Source organism: Halichoerus grypus, chromosome 7 (genome assembly GCF_964656455.1).
Source record: "Halichoerus grypus chromosome 7, mHalGry1.hap1.1, whole genome shotgun sequence".
Classification (NCBI taxonomy): Eukaryota; Metazoa; Chordata; class Mammalia; order Carnivora; family Phocidae; genus Halichoerus; species Halichoerus grypus.
In genome coordinates, this window is record NC_135718.1 from 13,560,061 (window position 1) to 13,578,656 (window position 18,596).

At 40.4% G+C, this 18,596-nt stretch overlaps 1 protein-coding gene across 1 annotated transcript in view; it reads left to right on the plus strand.

The window, feature by feature from the left end:
- Positions 1-2,202: 2,202 nt before the first annotated feature.
- Positions 2,203-18,596, plus strand: part of PDZD8 (PDZ domain containing 8) — a 78,568-nt gene continuing 62,174 nt past the window's right edge. The window contains exon 1 of the mRNA XM_036106524.2: positions 2,203-3,296. Coding sequence (XP_035962417.1) covers positions 2,425-3,296 — 872 coding nt within the window. The 5' untranslated portion in view covers positions 2,203-2,424. The remainder of the gene's footprint in view (positions 3,297-18,596) is intronic.

Here is an 18,596-nt window from a genome sequence, read left to right on the forward strand (position 1 = left end):
GGGACAGTTAACCAACTGAGCCACCCAGGCACCCCGGACATTTTGATTTTTAGAAGGAATAAGGCCTGTAAGATGTTTAACACTGTGCCTGGAACATAGTCAATTCTCTAAGAATATTATTATTTATGATAATATTATAATTATTAAAATCATTATAGGTGTTTAATAAATGTTAGCCATTTTTAACACCAGGGAAAAATTTTTTTTATCTTCCCAAAAGGTGTGCTGAGCTCCTTCATGGATTTGGAGTGACTGTATAATGGATTGAAAAGATTCAGGATTCCCAGAGGCAATCTGAGGAGGAAGGAGGGGAGAGGAGAGGAGAGGAGGGAGGAGCCTGTGAGATGGAGTGCCACGCTGTGGACTCACTCCCAGGAAGATCACCAACTTTCCTGGTGGAGGTGGCTAAGGAATACTTTAAGATGCAGGATGGGTCAGTATACAGTTTGAGGATTTTGGATCTCAGGAATGTATAAGAACTACTCCTTTGCTCCACCTCACCTCCAGCTTCAGTGACTTTTCTCACAGTGGTGCATGAGTTATGGATAAGGTTTTTGGTCGAAATTGAGGAAGAGCCTACAATTCCCATTTGGGTTGAAACCATGGAGAACTGAGACAGCAGTCCTGAAGCAGATGCCAGGAGTCAAAGGTGACGACAAGAAAAGACCATGCTGGAGTTCCCAGAAATCCCGACAGGGCTTTGGACTTCCATAGTACATGGAATATGGGGTTTAAGCCCAGCTCCTCAGCAAGCACCTGTCTTACATTCTCCCAATAAAGGAACCATTCTGGTCTCACACCTGGTAATGAGTAAGTAAGGCCTGGTTCCAAAGTTCTGTACCTGCTCCAGCTGGGTCAAAATGGGGTGGAACTCTGTCTTTGTTCTAGAATCATCCAGATTCGAGACAATCAGTAGCTTGAAGATCTTACAGGGCTAGAGAGAGGGGCCGTGCCCTGGCCCTTAGGGCCACCCGGAGTCGTCCTGACTTTTAAGTAGGGAATATCTGACCTCCGTAGGGCTACAGGTAGAATTGTTGTGGTGTCCACGTGGCAGGAGCCACATAAGCATTTATGATGTAACAACCAAGTAGCCAGAGGACATGAGGAGTATCACTGTTCTGGGCAACCTGGCTTCGTTAACTTTATGGCTTTGGTCAGTGTGCTACCCTGTGCAAAATTCCAAGTCCTTCCTGACCCTCCTCCCCAACTGCCCCTTCCTGTGCACCAGGGAACCAGTAAACCCCCTTCCAACTCTAGCAATTTGGTTGTCATGGTACAGATTAGTGACCAAGGGCTGGGGAGTTAGTTTTAGACAAACCAGCTTCCATTGCGTGACCCTAGGCAACTTCCTTTGCCTCTCTGCGCCAGTGTTTGCATCTGTAAAATGGGTGGGGGCTAACAACTTCCTCTTCCAACACACTGCAAGAGCTCGACGGTGAGCCACTATTCATCTTCAGATCATCTGGCAAGTTCATCTCACTCATCATCCCTGCTCGTCCGGGCTCTTTAACTTCCTTCTCATTTAAATCTCGAATATCCACCTTGGTGCTTAAGTTAGTTTGCATCTTACGCCGTTTTTCTCCGTCCCTCCTTCCCAGGCCCACCCTTCGCAGACGCAGAGCGTCTGCTGGTTGGATTGACGGTCAGCGACGGCGGTCTCTGAGGCAGTTCAGTCCTGTCCTCGGCTTGGGAAGTCTCCGAACGGCCAGCTCAGACCCTCTGCGGCGCTGCCCTTTAGGGAAAGCCGCTGCCAGCCCATCTCTCAGGGGCGCGAGTGAAAGAACCACACTGCAGCAGAGGTAACAAGCAGGGACCGCGGCCAAAGAGGGGGGGGATGGGCGCATCAGAAGGTAACGGGAGGGCCGGGATCAAGAACGCGCCACGCCATCTACGCCCGGCCTCCTTATCCTCCAACGGTGGCCCCAGTTATCTCCCCGGATCCCGTCGCTGGCTCCAGAAGTGACAGCCACGTGGACCGCGGGGGGAATGGAATGTTGGCGAGGGGGGCGGGGCTGGAAGGGCGCCGGGGAGGTGAACTGGGAGCCGCATACGCGCGCCCCAGCGCCGGGTGCCAGGCAACACGGCCGGGAGCGAGCACGCCCCTGACGTCACGCGCCGTTCGCCCAATGAGCACAGGCCGGAGGGAGTGCCGTTCCGCCCCCTCTAGCCCGCCGACGCCGCCGCCGCGGCTGCCGCCGCCACAGCAGCCGCCTCCGGGAGCGTCTGAGGAGTCGCGGGCCGCTGTGGGCTCCGGCGCCGCACCGCGCCCGCCGGAGCCGCCGGACGAGGCCCAGGGAGCCGCTCGCCCCAACCCCGCCGCCCGATGTCCTCAAGATGGAGGCAGCGGGGGCGGCGACGTGAGGAGAGCGGCGCTGTGGGCACGGGAGCAGGGGCCCGGGCGGCCCGGGCGGAGGCGGTGCCGGGATGGGGCTGCTGCTCATGATTCTGGCGTCGGCCGTGCTGGGCTCCTTCCTCACGCTCCTCACCCAGTTCTTGCTGCTGTACCGCAAACAGCCCGAGCCGCTGCCGGACGAGGCGGCCCGCGCGGGCGACGGCTTCCGCTACATCAAGCCGGTGCCGGGCCTGGCCCTGAGGGAGTACCTTTATGGCGGCGGCGGGGCTGAGGAGCCCTCCGGCGGGGCCCCCGAGGGCGGCGCGACCCCGGCCCCGGCTCCCGAGACCCCCGCCCCGCCGACGCGGGAGACCTGCTACTTCCTCAACGCCACCATCCTGTTCCTGTTCCGGGAGCTGCGGGACACCGCGCTGGCTCGCCGCTGGGTCACCAAGAAGATCAAGGTGGAGTTCGAGGAGCTGCTGCAGACCAAGACGGCCGGGCGCCTGCTGGAGGGGCTGAGCCTGCGGGACGTGTTCCTGGGCGAGACGGTGCCCTTCATCAAGACCATCCGGCTCCTCCGGCCGGTGGTGCCCTCGGCCAGCGGGGAGTCGGACGGCCCCGAGGGGGAGACGCTGCCCGCCACCTCCCCCGAGGAGCTGGCCTTCGAGGCGGAGGTGGAGTACAACGGGGGCTTCCACCTGGCCATCGACGTGGACTTGGTCTTCGGCAAGTCCGCCTACCTGTTCGTCAAGTTGTCCCGAGTGGTGGGGAGGCTGCGCTGCGTCTTCACTCGCGTGCCCTTCACCCACTGGTTCTTCTCCTTCGTGGAGGACCCGCTGATCGACTTCGAGGTGCGCTCCCAGTTTGAAGGGCGGCCTATGCCCCAGCTTACCTCCATCATCGTCAATCAGCTCAAGAAGATCATCAAGCGCAAGCACACTCTCCCGAGTTACAAGATCAGGTGAGAGGGAGGGAGGTGGGGGAAAGATACCCTGCCGGCGCGGGGGCCTAGCTGCCGGGAAGTCGGGCCTGGGCGGGATGCTGCTGCGTGCGTGGAACGGGAAGGCCAGAGGCTCATCCCCAGCCCCTGCTTTTCCAGGGATCTCCCCAACCCTGGCCGGACAGGACCCGGGAGGAAGGCGAGTAGTGCACACATTCTTTGCTTCCAGGGGGCATCAGTACGAGCCAGAAGCCTTCTCGCGTGTTCGTGGGCACTCAGGGTGCTGTCAGCGTGGGTAGGAGCAGCATGTTGAAAATGTAAGGGCAGTCCCCCTAGTCCCCAGGAACGGCAGTCTCCCTAGTGCCCAGAAGTCGGTTTTGGGGCTGGTGAGAAACTGTTCCTGTATGTGGTTGAGGCACTGAGGGCGGTTTTGCAGCATCACCTTGACCACATTGAGAAATTGTTCCCGGACCCAAAGTACCGGCGTGAGAAAGAAGTGTGCGGATAGCCCGAGGCTGGTGTATTTTGCAACTGCAGGCCACTTCTGCAGTGGCGCTTTGCCAACTTTCAGGGCAGAGATGTAGTATCTGTTGTAAAGGAATATTTTCCCACAGCAAACTGAAAACCAGTTGGGAGCCTATACACACCGTAGTTCTCTGTAGATTTTGTGTTAATGTCATCTTCCCCTTTGGGGTAGGTTCTGTAGCACAGACCTGGATTCTGCTCCTCATGTATCAACTCTGGCTGCAAGTTTCTCACACAGCACCTGAGATCACCCTGCAGATGGAATTTTAATGATAGGTAGTGATTTTAACTTTTTAAAGCTCTCCTGTATGTGGTGGCTTAATTTTAATGGGCAAGGGTTTTTTGTTTTTGGTGTTGTGTTTTTTTTTTTAATATCATAGAAGTGGAAAGGGAAAGAAAGTTTTGTAAGGATAGGGGCTTCATCTACTTTGGTCTGAATTGTTGGAGTGGAAAGGGTCATACATGGCTGTTTCTTCAAAATCAGCTGAATTTTTTATCACTTTCTGTCCTCTAATTTTCTGTTCATTAAAATGACTCTTGGATTTTGTCAGTCTGGTGTTTGCCTTACTTAGTGCCCTCTAGTTGCATATTTCTAGATCACTAGTTTTCTACCAAAGTGTCAACGGTGACCCAGGTAATCCAGAGATATTTTATGTTTGGGTTTATAATGGATTATTGACTTGTGTATGTGTCAGATACGCCTTACTAATTATGTTTTGTTTAGGCTAATAGCATAGAGTGACAGCTTAAAACTGTTGAGTGGCAGGAGAAATTTACTTTATAATGGATATATTTCCATAGATTTGCAGAAGGTGGTGAACTGGTTGTTCACTGTGTTTGATTTCCCATTCTGTGAAGTAGAACATACTTTATGAAACCTGCTCTTCAAGCTTTGGAATGTAAGTGACTAAATTATAAATGAGTTCTGGTATTTATTTAACCAGTGAGATGTTTATTTATGGCAGTGTGTTGCTAAGAAAGTAATGAGAAAAAGTTACAGATTTTTGGTATTCTGCTGTTTTCTGGGTAACTTTCAGGTAATAAAATTTGACTAAATTATTATTTGGGGGTGTTATTGCAGAATAGCCAGTGGCAATGAGGTTGGATATCATTTTGAGGGTTTGTTTTTTTTTTTAATGTAGACTTGGAATTCAGTTAAATCTGAAGGAAATTAGGAATAGCAGTTTTGGAGACATTAGGTTTTATTGTGTTGAAGGAACTTTATATCATTGAATAGCATCACCATTTAAAGTACAGTAAAATTGCTTTCATTTACTATATCTGAAGGGGTTTTTTAAAAACATAGCATGTGTCTGGTTATGTATGATAGTTCAAATTTTAAACCTTACACATTAAACGGTCACCTCCAGAAATGTACGTTTGTGCTCTTTATATTAGAAGGCATTTCGGTGGTAAATCAGTAAATACTAACAGAACTTATTACTTAATCTGCAAATATTTGTTGTACACCTGCTATGTGCTTATCATTGTTTCAGTGTTGGGGCTTCAATACTGAACAGCCTCAACCGTTGTGGAGCCTAAAGTTTAATGAGAACTGAATTAGCAGTACTTAATATGATTTAACTAGAATGTGATTGATTGGAGGGTTGAAGTAACTAGGCAGCTGATTTTAGTTAAGTAAAAGAAAATAATAGAAGTGTGAAGATGAAATGGGCTGCTCCAGGAAGTGTTGAGTTCTCTTGTCTATGTAGCTTTTCTGCCAGAAGTATTTTAAGCTACTGATGTTGTGGAGCGGATTCAGATTTCAGTTAAGAGAGTGAATTAAAATACATTTAAGATGTATCACAATTCTCATAATGAGAATTAAAGTAGCTATTGTTTACCCTTTTATATAGATGAGAGAGTAGTGCTCAGAGTAGTTAAATAACTTGCTTGAAGTCACACAGCTGTTATGTAGTAAAATCCAGCCCTGATAAAGCCAAAGCTACCTTTTTTCCTTCAACTCTGTCACCTTGTTCTTAAGGTTTTATTTTTTGTTTTTTTAAGTATGCTATCAATATAACATATATGGAGGTACTTTTACAAATCAACTGAGAACTCTGAGAAGAGTGTAACTAAAGATTTTTTTTCTTAAATTGAAAATTTTGAGAGCAGATCCTTTAAAGGTTTAATCTTTGGGTGCTGCCCCACATAGTATTTCTTTTTTAATCCAGCAGATTTTGTTTCCAAATAGAAGGTCTGCTAGTTTATCCTTTTTAGCCATCTAATCTACTTAGAGCTAAAGCAGTAAAGAAAATTGTATTGAGTCTTAGTATCCTTTGGCACTTTCATTATTATATAACAGAAATACCTTACCAGTTAACATTGTTGTCACTTCTCCCCACCCTTTGTTTTTCCATTTCATGTTTCTAAAGTGAAAGTGGCCTGTGAGGAATGCCAGTTCCTGATGTCTCAATCTAGAGATTCGAAGGAGTTCAAGTGGTTGCTTTCTAAGGATTGTGAAGATTAACACTTCATTTTACCCAACTAACATAGTTTGTAAAACATTATAATGTTTTTAAAGAATGAATTATAATATGTATACATTTTCCACATATTATAATTTAGTTTTACTAATATAATTCTAAATTCATCTCCCTCAAATGCTGTTTTGAACTTTTTCCCTAAAATAGTAAATTAAAGTACTAGTATGTGGGGGGAGGGGGGGTTACCAGGTTGTTGTTTTTTTTTTAATTAACTCAAAAATTAGTCTTCAGGAAAGAAAGATTACCACTAATATTTATGATTATATGGAGAATCCATCTTCATTGTGAAATCTGAGTAATGGTCCAGGGTTGGGAGTCAGAGACTTGAGATTCTGACTGATGCTTCTCTTCCTAGACTGTTACTGCTGTGTTTTAGCACTGATTGCATACTGAAAGGCCATATTCAGTTTGCAGGTACTTTTTATTTGGCCTCATGGTATTTTTCTGTTGTTGTTTCGTAATTGCCAATATTTAAAAAGGGAAGATTTTGCATGATTTGGATTTCTGGCTTCTCTTAGGAAACATTGGAAGATCTTGTTGCACCAGGCCTGGATTCCTTATAGCAATAACAGGATGGAGAGATAGGTCTGGTAGCAGCTGCAGGAAGTTCTTATGCATAGTTTATAGTCCCCACCTACTTGCTAATGGTAGTTGTCTGGCCTGGCATCATATGAATTTGAGATCCTTTCTAAATAGGGAGTAATACTGTTGCTAACCAGTGAAAATGGGAAGAGTTAATAGCTGGATAGTAAAGGGTGATAATTATTACCCTTCTTTAGATATTATTATCTTTCAAGGGACTTTCATTGAGCAATTTTATTTTATAAAAGACTTCGATATAATGTTGAATTTAAAAAAATCATTCTACCAGAATTTTTTTAAAAAGCCCTTGAAACATTTTTCGTTCTCTGCAGTACAGTGGTAGTAAGTACATAGTGGCCGTTTTTCACTTGAGTATGGTGGATTTTTGTTTTAGTGTGAAGTGGGTCATTAACTATGTAAGGATATACTAATCTGATCTACAAATAAAGGAGACATCTACTTGTTGATATTTGAATTTGATGAATGCATGTGAATAAATATTTGGGGGAAAACTTCACTCTTCAGATTCATAGAATATCTTTTGAACATGGCTGTTTTTGTCATAACTGTTCTGTTCTTTTACTCCTGAAAAGCTTTGTGCTATATACATTTGTGGAAATTTTTCAAATATTCCTACTGACTAAAGACCAAGGAGGACCACTGTCCCATCAAAGGCAAGGACTGGGCTGTATTTAGTTAGGTAGAGCTTTTTAGCATGGTTTAATTTACCTATATCTTCTCTAAGTATACCATTTATTTCAGAGAACTAAATTAGGCTTGGTCTGGAAAGCCTCATGCTCTATAATGTGGTCTGTAATTATTTTTTCTTTGTCTTCTGAGATGAGGAAGAAAAACATTTACTCTTACTGTTAATTGTAGCTTTTTCATTTTACTGATTATTTGAAGTAAAGTTTTTTTTTTTTTAAGATTTATTTATTTTAGAGAGAGAGTGTGAGCACATGAGTGGGAGGGGCAGAGGGAGAGGGAGAGAGAATCTCAAGCAGACTCCAAGCTGAGCATGAGCCTGACACAGGGCTTGATCTCACGACCCTGAGATCGTGACTTGAGCTGAAACCAAGAGTCAGACACTGAACCAGCTAAGCCACCCAGGCCCCCTGTAAAGATGGTTTGAGTAATCATGTCTTAAAAACTTCCAAAGTAAATTTACTGAAAGCTGACAAAATCATTTGTAAGTGTCATGTACTGTATTTATTCACTTACTCTTTCATATACTTTATATGGACAACTTTTAAAAGGTGTCTTAGGCTGGAAAATATTTTACAATAGCTTCCAAAGTCCTTAGTGATTGTAGGAATCATAGTTTTACTTACTAAGGTTAGTAGGAAATACAACCTTTGATACTTTGGGCGAGTACAGACAGGGACATTGTTGTATCACTGTAGCTGTTCTGGAGTCATGATGGAGTAGTAGATGAGTATCTGTATAAAAAGACTTGAAAGATCATTGTCTTAGATAAATAAAATCATTTTTAAAATACTTATTTTCAATAACTGTTTCCTGAAGACTAGCATACCTAGTGTTATGGTAGGTGTGGTGAAGGATAAAAATGGTTATAACATAGTTCATGCTTTTAAGCTGGTTAATCTTTCTGGAGAAAACGGAGAACAATTGAAGCTCATTATAATGGCATCTTGGATATATTTGAGACCTTCCGTTTTGTGAGGAACAGGAAGAGGAAAGATCAGTATCTCTGCTGATGACTGTCCTATAACATTTTGTGACCTTAGGTCCTTGGTACACCTAAGTATACTCCCATTAATGCTGGTTTTACTTCTTTCAAGTTAGGTTTTCTTAAGCTTTTTTGAATTATTGTGATTTGGGCATTTATAACACTTTAGATGGAAAATAACCATATTGATAAATTAAATCTTTGCTCTAGAAACTTGGTTCACACATTGAAGGGAGAAGAGTAATTATGAGGAGACTATTAGATTCTCATGAGTAACGTGCATGCCTGCTGGCTGTCCAGGAAAGCCCCAGTTAGTTTCTGAAAATAGCCAAAGCAGATCATTATAAAGTAGATTGTATGGGAGGAGCATACCTACTGATCAAACACTTAATATTGACTTATAAATATCACTAATGATCTATCATATGAGGCACAGACAAGGATAATAAAATCAGTTTGCTAACTCTATGCCAGGGACTGCGTGGGCAGTTCGGTACACTTGCTGCCTCAGTAGTTAGAACTACTGCGTGGGAGAGTTAGGATCTCATTTTTACAGATGTGGAAACTTGAGACTTAGAGGGGGTTAGTGACTTTCTCAAAGAAAGAGGCTTGACTTCAAAGCTCATGCTGTGTTATTTCTGTAGAGGTAAACCAACTGTTACTCTAAAACAAGCTGATGTTAGTCCTTTGAGTTAAGAATGGTTTTTACATTTTTAAACTTCACATTTAAAGTTGCTCAAAGAAGAAGAAGAATATGAGACAGATCATATGCACCCACAGATTCTAAAATATTTACTGTCTGGCCCTTTGTTAAAAAAAAATTTGCTTTAAACGTTTAAACAAAAAAAAAACCTAAAAAACAAGACAAAAACCATACTTAAATGCCTACAAAAAAGGAGCAGATGTTGAAAGGTACTTTTAAGCCTTTTGAGGGTTTTATCTTTTTGGATTTTGGAAAGCTAATGAGAATTGTGGCTCTCTGCAGAAAAATGCATGAACAGATTTTCATGTAATTTCATGAAATTTATGGTGTGCTTAGGGTGCTTAGACTCCAGGTTGAGTAATAAGCACAGACAGAAGGATACAACTTTGTTGCCATAGGTATAACTGAAACTAACATGGTTAAATATTAAGCACTTTAATAATTGTGTTGGCCTTCTTAGAAGGTATACAGGACTCATATGGCTCAGACATTCCTAAAAAATCTCTATCCAAGGAAGTATAACCAGTCTCTCTCTTTCTCTTTTTTTTCCCCCTCTTAGTAAGATTCCCTATAGCAGACTGAGGCTTTTTGAATCAGTTGTTCAGTAAGAATATTTGACATTTAAAGTTAAGAGTTTCTACCACCCAATACCATGACCATGTTTAGAAGTTAAATATTGACCTGACATTTCTTCCTATCAAATTCTCTATTTTCTCAGAACAGTGTCACCAGGAAACAAGTGCTATTAAATCCCTTTGTTCCATTATTAGAGTCATAGGACCTACCGACACTTGGCATGGCATCAGAGCACATCATACTTCACTAGAAAGTCATAAAGCAACTACCTAGTTATTAGTACAGGTTTTACAGAAGTTTAGTTTGAAAATGTTTCTTGCCAAATTGCTAAGACTTACATAAAACCACATACGTACTGTACTTATACCAGAGAAAATGGAGGAATACGTGTTAATTATTTATCTTCAGATAAGTGGAACTGCAGGTGCTAGGAGAGACTGTCACTATTATTGGATTTATTTTATTTTTGGGGGTTGCAGCTATAGAGAAGTGCTTAAATTGTCTATTCCAGTCAATAGAGCTTTGGGGTAATATGTGCCTGACTTGAGCACTCTCCCAAGCAAGAGCCCTGAACAAGAGGCCTTATCTTCCCTAGTCTCAATTTCCATATCTGTAAAATGGGAATGGAAATAATATCTATCTAATGTAGAGATATTAAATGTCACATATATGCTATCTACTGAATAAACGTATCTTCCCTTTAGTAACTAATTGAATATACACATTTATTGATTATCCTACATCTATCAGACTTTTTACTCGAGATATGTCAGGCATTTGCTAGGTGACACATTAAACTTGTTTCCCCTTTCAAAGGAATGATAAGCTCATTGTAAAAATTCAAATAGAAAATATGAAATATCAAAGTGAAAAATCTACTGTAATATCTTAAAATGGTTAAATTCAGGGACTATTCTTCCATACTTTTTCTTAAATATATTCTAATTTTTTATTAATAAAAACAGGATCATCCCATTCTTAGCATCTTGCCCTTTTTTTTTTTTAACTTACTATATCTCGGCTTTTCTAAATATACCTACTTCATTTGTTTTAACGGGTTCTTAGAATTACATTGATCAGAAGTACTATAAGTGAACCAATTCCTTATTGATTTTCTTCATTTTTCTAACTAATATAAATAATGATACCATAAACATCCTTCTACCTATATCTTTGTAGATATTAGGTTTTTTCTTCTGATGTTTCTTCAGGTTGTTTTTTGTTTTTTGTTTGCCATAGTTTTTGCAAATGCTCAAATAGTATTTAGGAACATAAAGAAGTTGAAAATGTACTCCTCTCCCTTTTAATTTCATCCCCCAATATATCCACTGTTAAGTTTGATGTGTACACCTAACTCTATGCTCAGACACATATTCAGGCCTCTTGCATGCTGAGGAGGTTCCTCTCTCTCCCTCTCCTTCTTCCTCTCCCATCTTCTCTCCCTCTTTCCTTAACAATAAAATGGGAGAGTATATTATAAATGTCACCCGGCAAATTGGTTTGTAAGAGTAACATGGATATCCCTCCCAGCAGTTTGTATGGGTCTCTCATTCGCCACTTCATTTCACTCCTGGCTGCGTCTCCAGCTTTGACCTTACCTTCTATAACTCTTCCTTTCACTTAGTCTCTTCCGGCCTCCTGGCTGTTCTCACACTCCACGCATGCGCCCATCACAAGGGCTTTCCTAGTTTTTCGTTAATAATGTTTTTCCCACAGAGAGCCAAAGAGCTCACACCATTTTTCATGTCCTTGCTGAAATACCATCTTTTGACTGTCCTATATGAAAAAGCACGTTAGCCCTTAAATGCCAGACCTTTTCTTTTTGTATAAACTTTTTATTGACGTATATATATGTGTGTGTGCGTGTGTGTCTGTGTCTGTGTAGCTAGAAACTGCCCAAATCCTAAGTGTATGCTTGATAAATTTTCACAAAGTAGACTCAGCTATGTAACTGAAGTGCTGGAATTTTGAATTCTACCTCTAAAGAGCTCTGTATTTGACTTTCATAAACAGATGTACAGAACATATTTTAACCTTTTTTTTTTAATGGTGGAAGGTTGTTATTATAAACACAGTTAGGCTGCTGATATGTAACCTAATTCTGATTGTAAAATAAATATGGAAGAGGAGTGCCACCTCCCTTTACAAACATACACACACACACAAATTATGCTGATTGAAGTCTCCAGCAGTTCACAGTGCTGAGTTAAGGTCTGTTGGGCACTTTAGGGGCACCAGCTCTCCTCTCGTTTCCACAAAGACAAAACATGAATGTGTTTGCAACCTTCTCTTACACTCCAGAAACTGTGGCTTTTAATTTCACATTCTTAGGAAAGGTCAATATAGATAAACTCTAGATGATCCTTTCCTTGGACTGATATAGAATAACAATAAAACTAATTTTCACTGGTCTGGTGCATAATTAGCAATTTTCATGAAACCAGCAGAATGCTTTAGTACATGTATTTCTTCTCTAATCAACACATTGAGTGTTTATGCCCATGAATTCTTCATGTATTGTCGGGAGGATGGAGGTGATGATATATGGTGGGTGGAGTACTGGGATGTCTGTGCTTTGGTTTGCATAGCTTTGAGAAAAGAGCTAGAAAATGTCCCACTGCCCAGCATAATTAGTTCTTGTTGGTATGTACTTAAAAACAAGAATACTAGGGGGCGGCTGGGTGGCTCAGTCGGTTAAGCATCTGACTCTTGATCTCAGCTCAGTTCTTGATCTCAGGGTCATGAGTCCAAGCGCCCCAATACTACACTGGGCCTGGAGCCTACTTAACAAACAGACAAACAAGAATACTATGATTAGCACAGTAAAAATGTTTTGGTTGGGCTTTTTCCTTTGTATTAAGTATCTGTATGCATACTTGGTTCAGTGGTAAGGTACATTGCCAGTTAAACAGGTATTTGTGACCCTCAGTATGTTTAGAAACATACTTGTTTCTAACATAGAAACATACTTGTACATACTTGTACAGAAACAAACATTGTTGTAGGATCAACTCCCATATCCTACCTGTATAATCTGCAATTATAAGTGACTATTGTTTTTTGCTATAAAATCTTAATAATAATGAGGACATATTTCTATTTAGTAGCTGGCTACAAAAATCTATATTTTAAAAAAGAACTGGGTTCTGTTCTTAGATACAGGCATTTCATGCAGACATCAATATCTACTAAATAGTGCATCTGGCGTTAGTGTTGTGTGCTTACTGTCCTTTTCACACAATAGTCTTTCATATATACTCCTCCGCATCACTAAGGATGATTGTGGTTGCTGACTACACAGTCTTGCTACCTTAGTTATTTGGTCAAGCAAGTAAATAATTCAAAGCTTTTAGTTCTGTGAAACTTGCTGTGGTTGAAGTAAGAGCCATTCTATTATAGCTAATTTCACTGTATAATAATCATTTTTTTAATGCACTGAAAACCTCATTTTCTTACCATAAGTATAATATTCTGTAAGATTTAGGACAGGTGATGTCTGGTCTATTCTAATATTTGGAAAGGTCATTAGCTCTCAGTATTTAACTTTGGGTTTTAAACAGGACTAACGTGCCAACTTTTGACATGGAAAGAATTTAAATGTAGCAAACTACGCATCCTTCATTTATTAATGCTGGAGTGGTGGATAGTACAGATTGAATTTAGTTCTGGCATTTTGAAATTAGTCAAGTTTAAGGAGAAAATTCCCGACAGTCTTAGTCTGTAATAAAGCCCATAAATACAATTTATCTAAATTACAGGCCATATTTTAGTAAATTGTTTATTTAAAATACCTGAGTAAATTATTCAAAATGTTTGGATTTTTTAGTGCTATAGACTTAGGATTTGGACTTGTTATTCCGAGAGTCATGCCAGTCAACAAGCATTTATTAGACCAGACTCTGTGGTAATAATTGTTGGAGCCTTGGGGATACTTTGTGCTCTTAAGGTTTCTCTCGAAAGTAACTCAGCCTCTTTGTCTTGAAACAATAGGATTAGATGACCGGGAATTTCTCTTTTACTTCTGGAATTACTGTTGATTTGTTGATTTAGTGTATTTTTAGGCAAGTCATGCAACTTGTTGTTTTGAAGGCTTAATGAAATAAAAATTAAAGTTTTAAAAATTCTAAGAAAAAGGAATTATGTAATTATGAGGTGGCATTATTATTCACTTATCTGTTATTTTTGCAGAGGTCTCATGTAGGGATTTCTCTCAAATATGCAACTACAAATCATCTTAAAAATACTTAAGTAAAAATTTAATAAGTTCCAACTTTAGGTAAGAGAAGCAGAGATACAGATAATATTAAAGCATTTATGTTTCAGAATATGCTTTGCTACTTTTATTTGGATAGAGAAAAAATTAGGAGAAAGCTGGACAGATATATAACCTTAAAGTATTAACTTTTCTCCTTATTTCTCTTGTTCAGATCTTTTGCTGTTCCTTCATGTCTTGAATGGAGTTTTTGTCTGTTTGATATATCTAACTGGCTTAAGATCAGACATTTGTATTACATACTTCATTGTTTATGTCTTTACCATAGTAGAGAAGTGATAATTTTACTTTAAGATGTTTTCTCTTTCCCCATCCACTAGACTTAAGAAGAGATTCAGTTTACTCTGTGTTTGTACCATCTTTGACCAGGGCACTATACACTGTAAAGGGAATTAGTGCTAAGAGGGAATAAATAAAACAGCCCTTCCTTTGAGAAATTTTTTTTAATCTAGTACTGAGAAACAATGTATTTAAAGTAAGATGGTGGGTTAGAGCTTAGAATTTAAGAATTGCCATGATAGCTGTTAACCTTCTAACTTAAGTGGTTTTCAGAGTATGGCTTGGGACCACTTTGGATTTCCAAGACCCTTGCAGAAGGGGTCTACCATGTCAAAACCATTCTCATAATAATACAAAAATGCTATTTGCCTTTTTCAGTCTCATTCTTTCAAGTGTTTTCCCAGGATGATGTCATCATCCTGACAGCAAATGGAATGTGAACTTGTGAGCTTGTGTATTCTTGTGTTTAAAATAGTGTTATTTTGGGGGGCACCTGGGTGGCTCAGTCGGTTAAGCGTCTGCCTTCAGCTCAGGTCATGATCCCAAGGTCCTGGAATCCAGCCCTGCATCTGGCTCCCTGCTCAGTGGGGAGCCTGCTTCTCCCTCTCCCTCTGCTTCCCGCTCCCCCTGCTTGTGCTCTCTCTCTCTGTGTCAAATAAATAGAAGTTTTTTTTTTTTTTAAGAAAAACAGTTGGTCTTTGGATTCCTTAATTTTTTTAAATGTGTAGGGGTCCTGTGAACAAAATATTTGAGAACTGCTGATCTAATCTCCTTTATTTTTACCATATGGGAAGGAGATACCCCTGTTGCCTCACTTTCTGAGTCAGCTTTAATGAACATTACATACATATATTATTTTCAATTGATTTATAGTATTTAATTCTTGGTGTTGTAAGCAGTACAGGTTTGAGTGGATCTTTTGCAGTTATGATTATGAAAGCCGCTTGAACTTCCTCATCCTTAGTTTCTTCATATGTAAATAAGACTTATAATGCTACACATTGTTATGAAGTCATGAGAATCAAGGATGTATATGAAAGTATTATATCATTCACAGACATGCTAGAAATCAATAAAGTAGTAATTTTTGTATTCTTCTATTCCCAGGTGTGTGTTGGGGGAGCTGGTAGGGAGGAGTAGGAATTTGGATTTGAGGACAGTTCTTTTTCCCCCAGCTTTGTGAAAGCTGAGAATTTCAATTTTATTGATCATAGGCTATGGTAAGGGACCCTCACATGTGAGTTGTGATGAACATAAAAAGATATGAGATTTATCAGACATGGTCAAGAGGATTACTTTGGTTGCCTGAGTGGCTCATCTCATTTGTACTGTATCTCTCCCGTGCATAGGATATCAGTTAACATTGAACTCAAGGTGAGTTCTATTATGAGGGACCTGCAGTCTCTGTTATCACTCTTTTGTTCAGTGTATACAGTATATATATAAAACCACATCAGAAAATTGTGAAGAATTTTAGATCTTGATTCTTCTATGCAGAATTAGGAGTTTGGACAAAAATGAATATTTCATATTAAGTAGAGGGTAGGTGGATGATTGGGAAGAAGTTTTTATAACCGTGTTTGTTGTCCTTATTCTTATTAGTTTCATAACTATTCATGGGTACTTTTTTCTCCTTACGAGTACAGGAATTAAAATCACTTTCCCAAGTATAGACTCTTTCAGCGTGGTATGCACCCAGGCATTCCATAAATAGAACAATTCTCCATAGGCTTCCATAAGTCAGTGTCTTACTATATTCAGCTTTAATATATGCTTTAATTACAAAGCTTAATGATGCAGAGGTAGAAAAGTAACACCTAAGGTAGGGAGGCATGCTGGCTATTATTAGTTTCCTTGCACTTGCAAGTTGATATCTTCAGAAAGAACACAATTTTTAAAAAATCAACTGGTGTGATGACTGAAATCATGGCCATGTGGAATCTAAAGTCCAAGGAAGGCCAACAGCTATGACCTTGAACATCATACTTGGTGAATGCTGACTCCTGAAATGGTTCTTTGTGGAAGGGAAGGAGTTTGCTCTGTGGTTAGGTCTCTAGGAGACCAACCTTAAAATAGATAAATACAAAGTTTGATAGGAAATATTTCTAGAGCACCTCCCAGTGCTTAATGCTTTATGTGAACCTTCTCATCTAATCCTTACAATAACCCTATAAGATAGGTAATAATTATTATCTTACTTTTACAGATGAAGAAACTGAGGCTCTCAAAGTTGAAGCGGCTTGCCCGAGGTCTTAAAGTTAGCAGATGTTAGAACCAAAATTCAAAACCAAGCACTGACTCTAAAACCTGTGTGCTTAACACTGCTTTAAACTGCCTTGTCAAAAAGAAGCTGAGGAGTAAGGGATGCCAAATGCTTTTTATTATTTCACGTAATTCTTATAACAGCTCTGTCAGCTGGGTGTAATTATTATCCTCCTTTTTCATATGAGGAAACTGAAGCTTAAAGTCCGAGTGTGCTCAAGGTTATGTTGCTAGGAAGTGGCAGAACAGGATTCCAGGCCAAGCTATGTTCAAGCTCCAGAGTCTGCTCTTACCCACTATTCTCCAGTAGCTGTCATGTATGTTTCTTTTCTCCAGGCAACTCACAATTTAGTTGGGAAGAGGGGGTGGTGTGAAGAGAGAGCTAGAGAGAAAGAGACAAGTAAACAGGGTGATTAGCGCATAGTAGAAGTATGTGTAAAGTGCTTTTAGAACACAGGTGAGGAAGTGATACTGGGTGGAGGGGACAGTTTACAGAGAGGAGGTGACTTTTTGAAGTAGAATTTGAATGGTGGAAGGAGCTTACCATGGGGGACTAGTTATAAGTGGTTAGCAGGCAAACAGTCTCTCAGGAGAAATAATATGGCAATACTAACCCTGGTAAGCATGGAGGAGTTTCCTTCATGAATTGTCTTTTTAATGTAATATCAAATTGTTTAAGTAAAATTGAAAATTTGCAATTTAGTTTCATGGTTTACTAATATAGAAAATTAAGAGTATTTTGAACCACTCATACTTTGTTTTCTCTCTAACTTGTATGTAGTTTTGTGTTAGTGTGCCATACTTTGTATAATAATGTGTGCCAGAAAAGTTATGGCCAATTGAGGTTTTGTAATGATACTTAAATGCAGCAGGGGAACTCATTATTTAAAGGAATACTAAGATACCTCTGAAGAATGACAAATGAAACATTTTGAAAATGATCACCCCTGCTTTGTCTAGTTTAGGTATTTGGTTTAGGAGAATTTGGAGCACACTTAGATTTTTTTAGTTCCTAATGTGAGAGAGCCAAGACTGTCAGACTGAAAGGCAAAAACCACACAGAACTCGCAATTGCCTCTTGAGAACTGCTTGTTCTACTCTCTTCCTTAGGCAGGATGTAGTGTTGTTTGTGTTCCTGAACATGAAATAAGACTATAGTCTCTGAATGCCTAACTTTGGTCTCTGTATTCTCAAGTAAGCACATTTGTGGAAAGGCATGAGATTACATTTGAGCTGACCAGTTCTTTAGACACAGGGAGATGGGATAGAAGTATAGTGTTGGTGGGAGAAATAAAGGAACTGAATCAGGACATTGTATGGTTATCTTTAGGGATGCAGTGAGGTAAAGGGGAAGCCAGTTTGATAAGACTCGGAAGAAAACCAGAATCTGTGTGTCTGGTACATGCCAGGAACTCCACTAGGTGTTTCACATGTGTGAATTCTCTAAGTCTTTGTAATAGTCCTTTGAGGTAGCTTTATATTTAAAGAAACTGCAGGCTTTTGTTTTGGATTTTAAAAATACTCTTTTTAAGAAGAGGAAACCTAATTTCAGAAACCACAGCCTTCTAAGTAACCAGTGAAAATCTGAGCCAGGCCAGTGGGCAACACAAAACAACAGTGGAAGAGACATCTTAGCAATACAATAGAGGGGAATGGAGGTGGAACGGATTAGGTGTGAGAAGGGAAAGAGTAAATAATGTAACTGCAGGTTCCACAGTGCCAGTAAGAAAATAGAAGAGGAGGAAGTTTAAAGAAAAGGTGTCTCATCTACTTTTAGGCATCAATATATAGAACTTGTAGAAACAGAGCAAATGATGTTGCTAAAAAAAGTATTGAAGAGAAAGGAGACAGGAAGAGAGGACTGAAGTTGTTCTAGTATGCAGAAAAAAACCTCTTTTAATTCTTCATTATGGAAAATTTCAAACTTAACTCAGAAGTTAAGAGA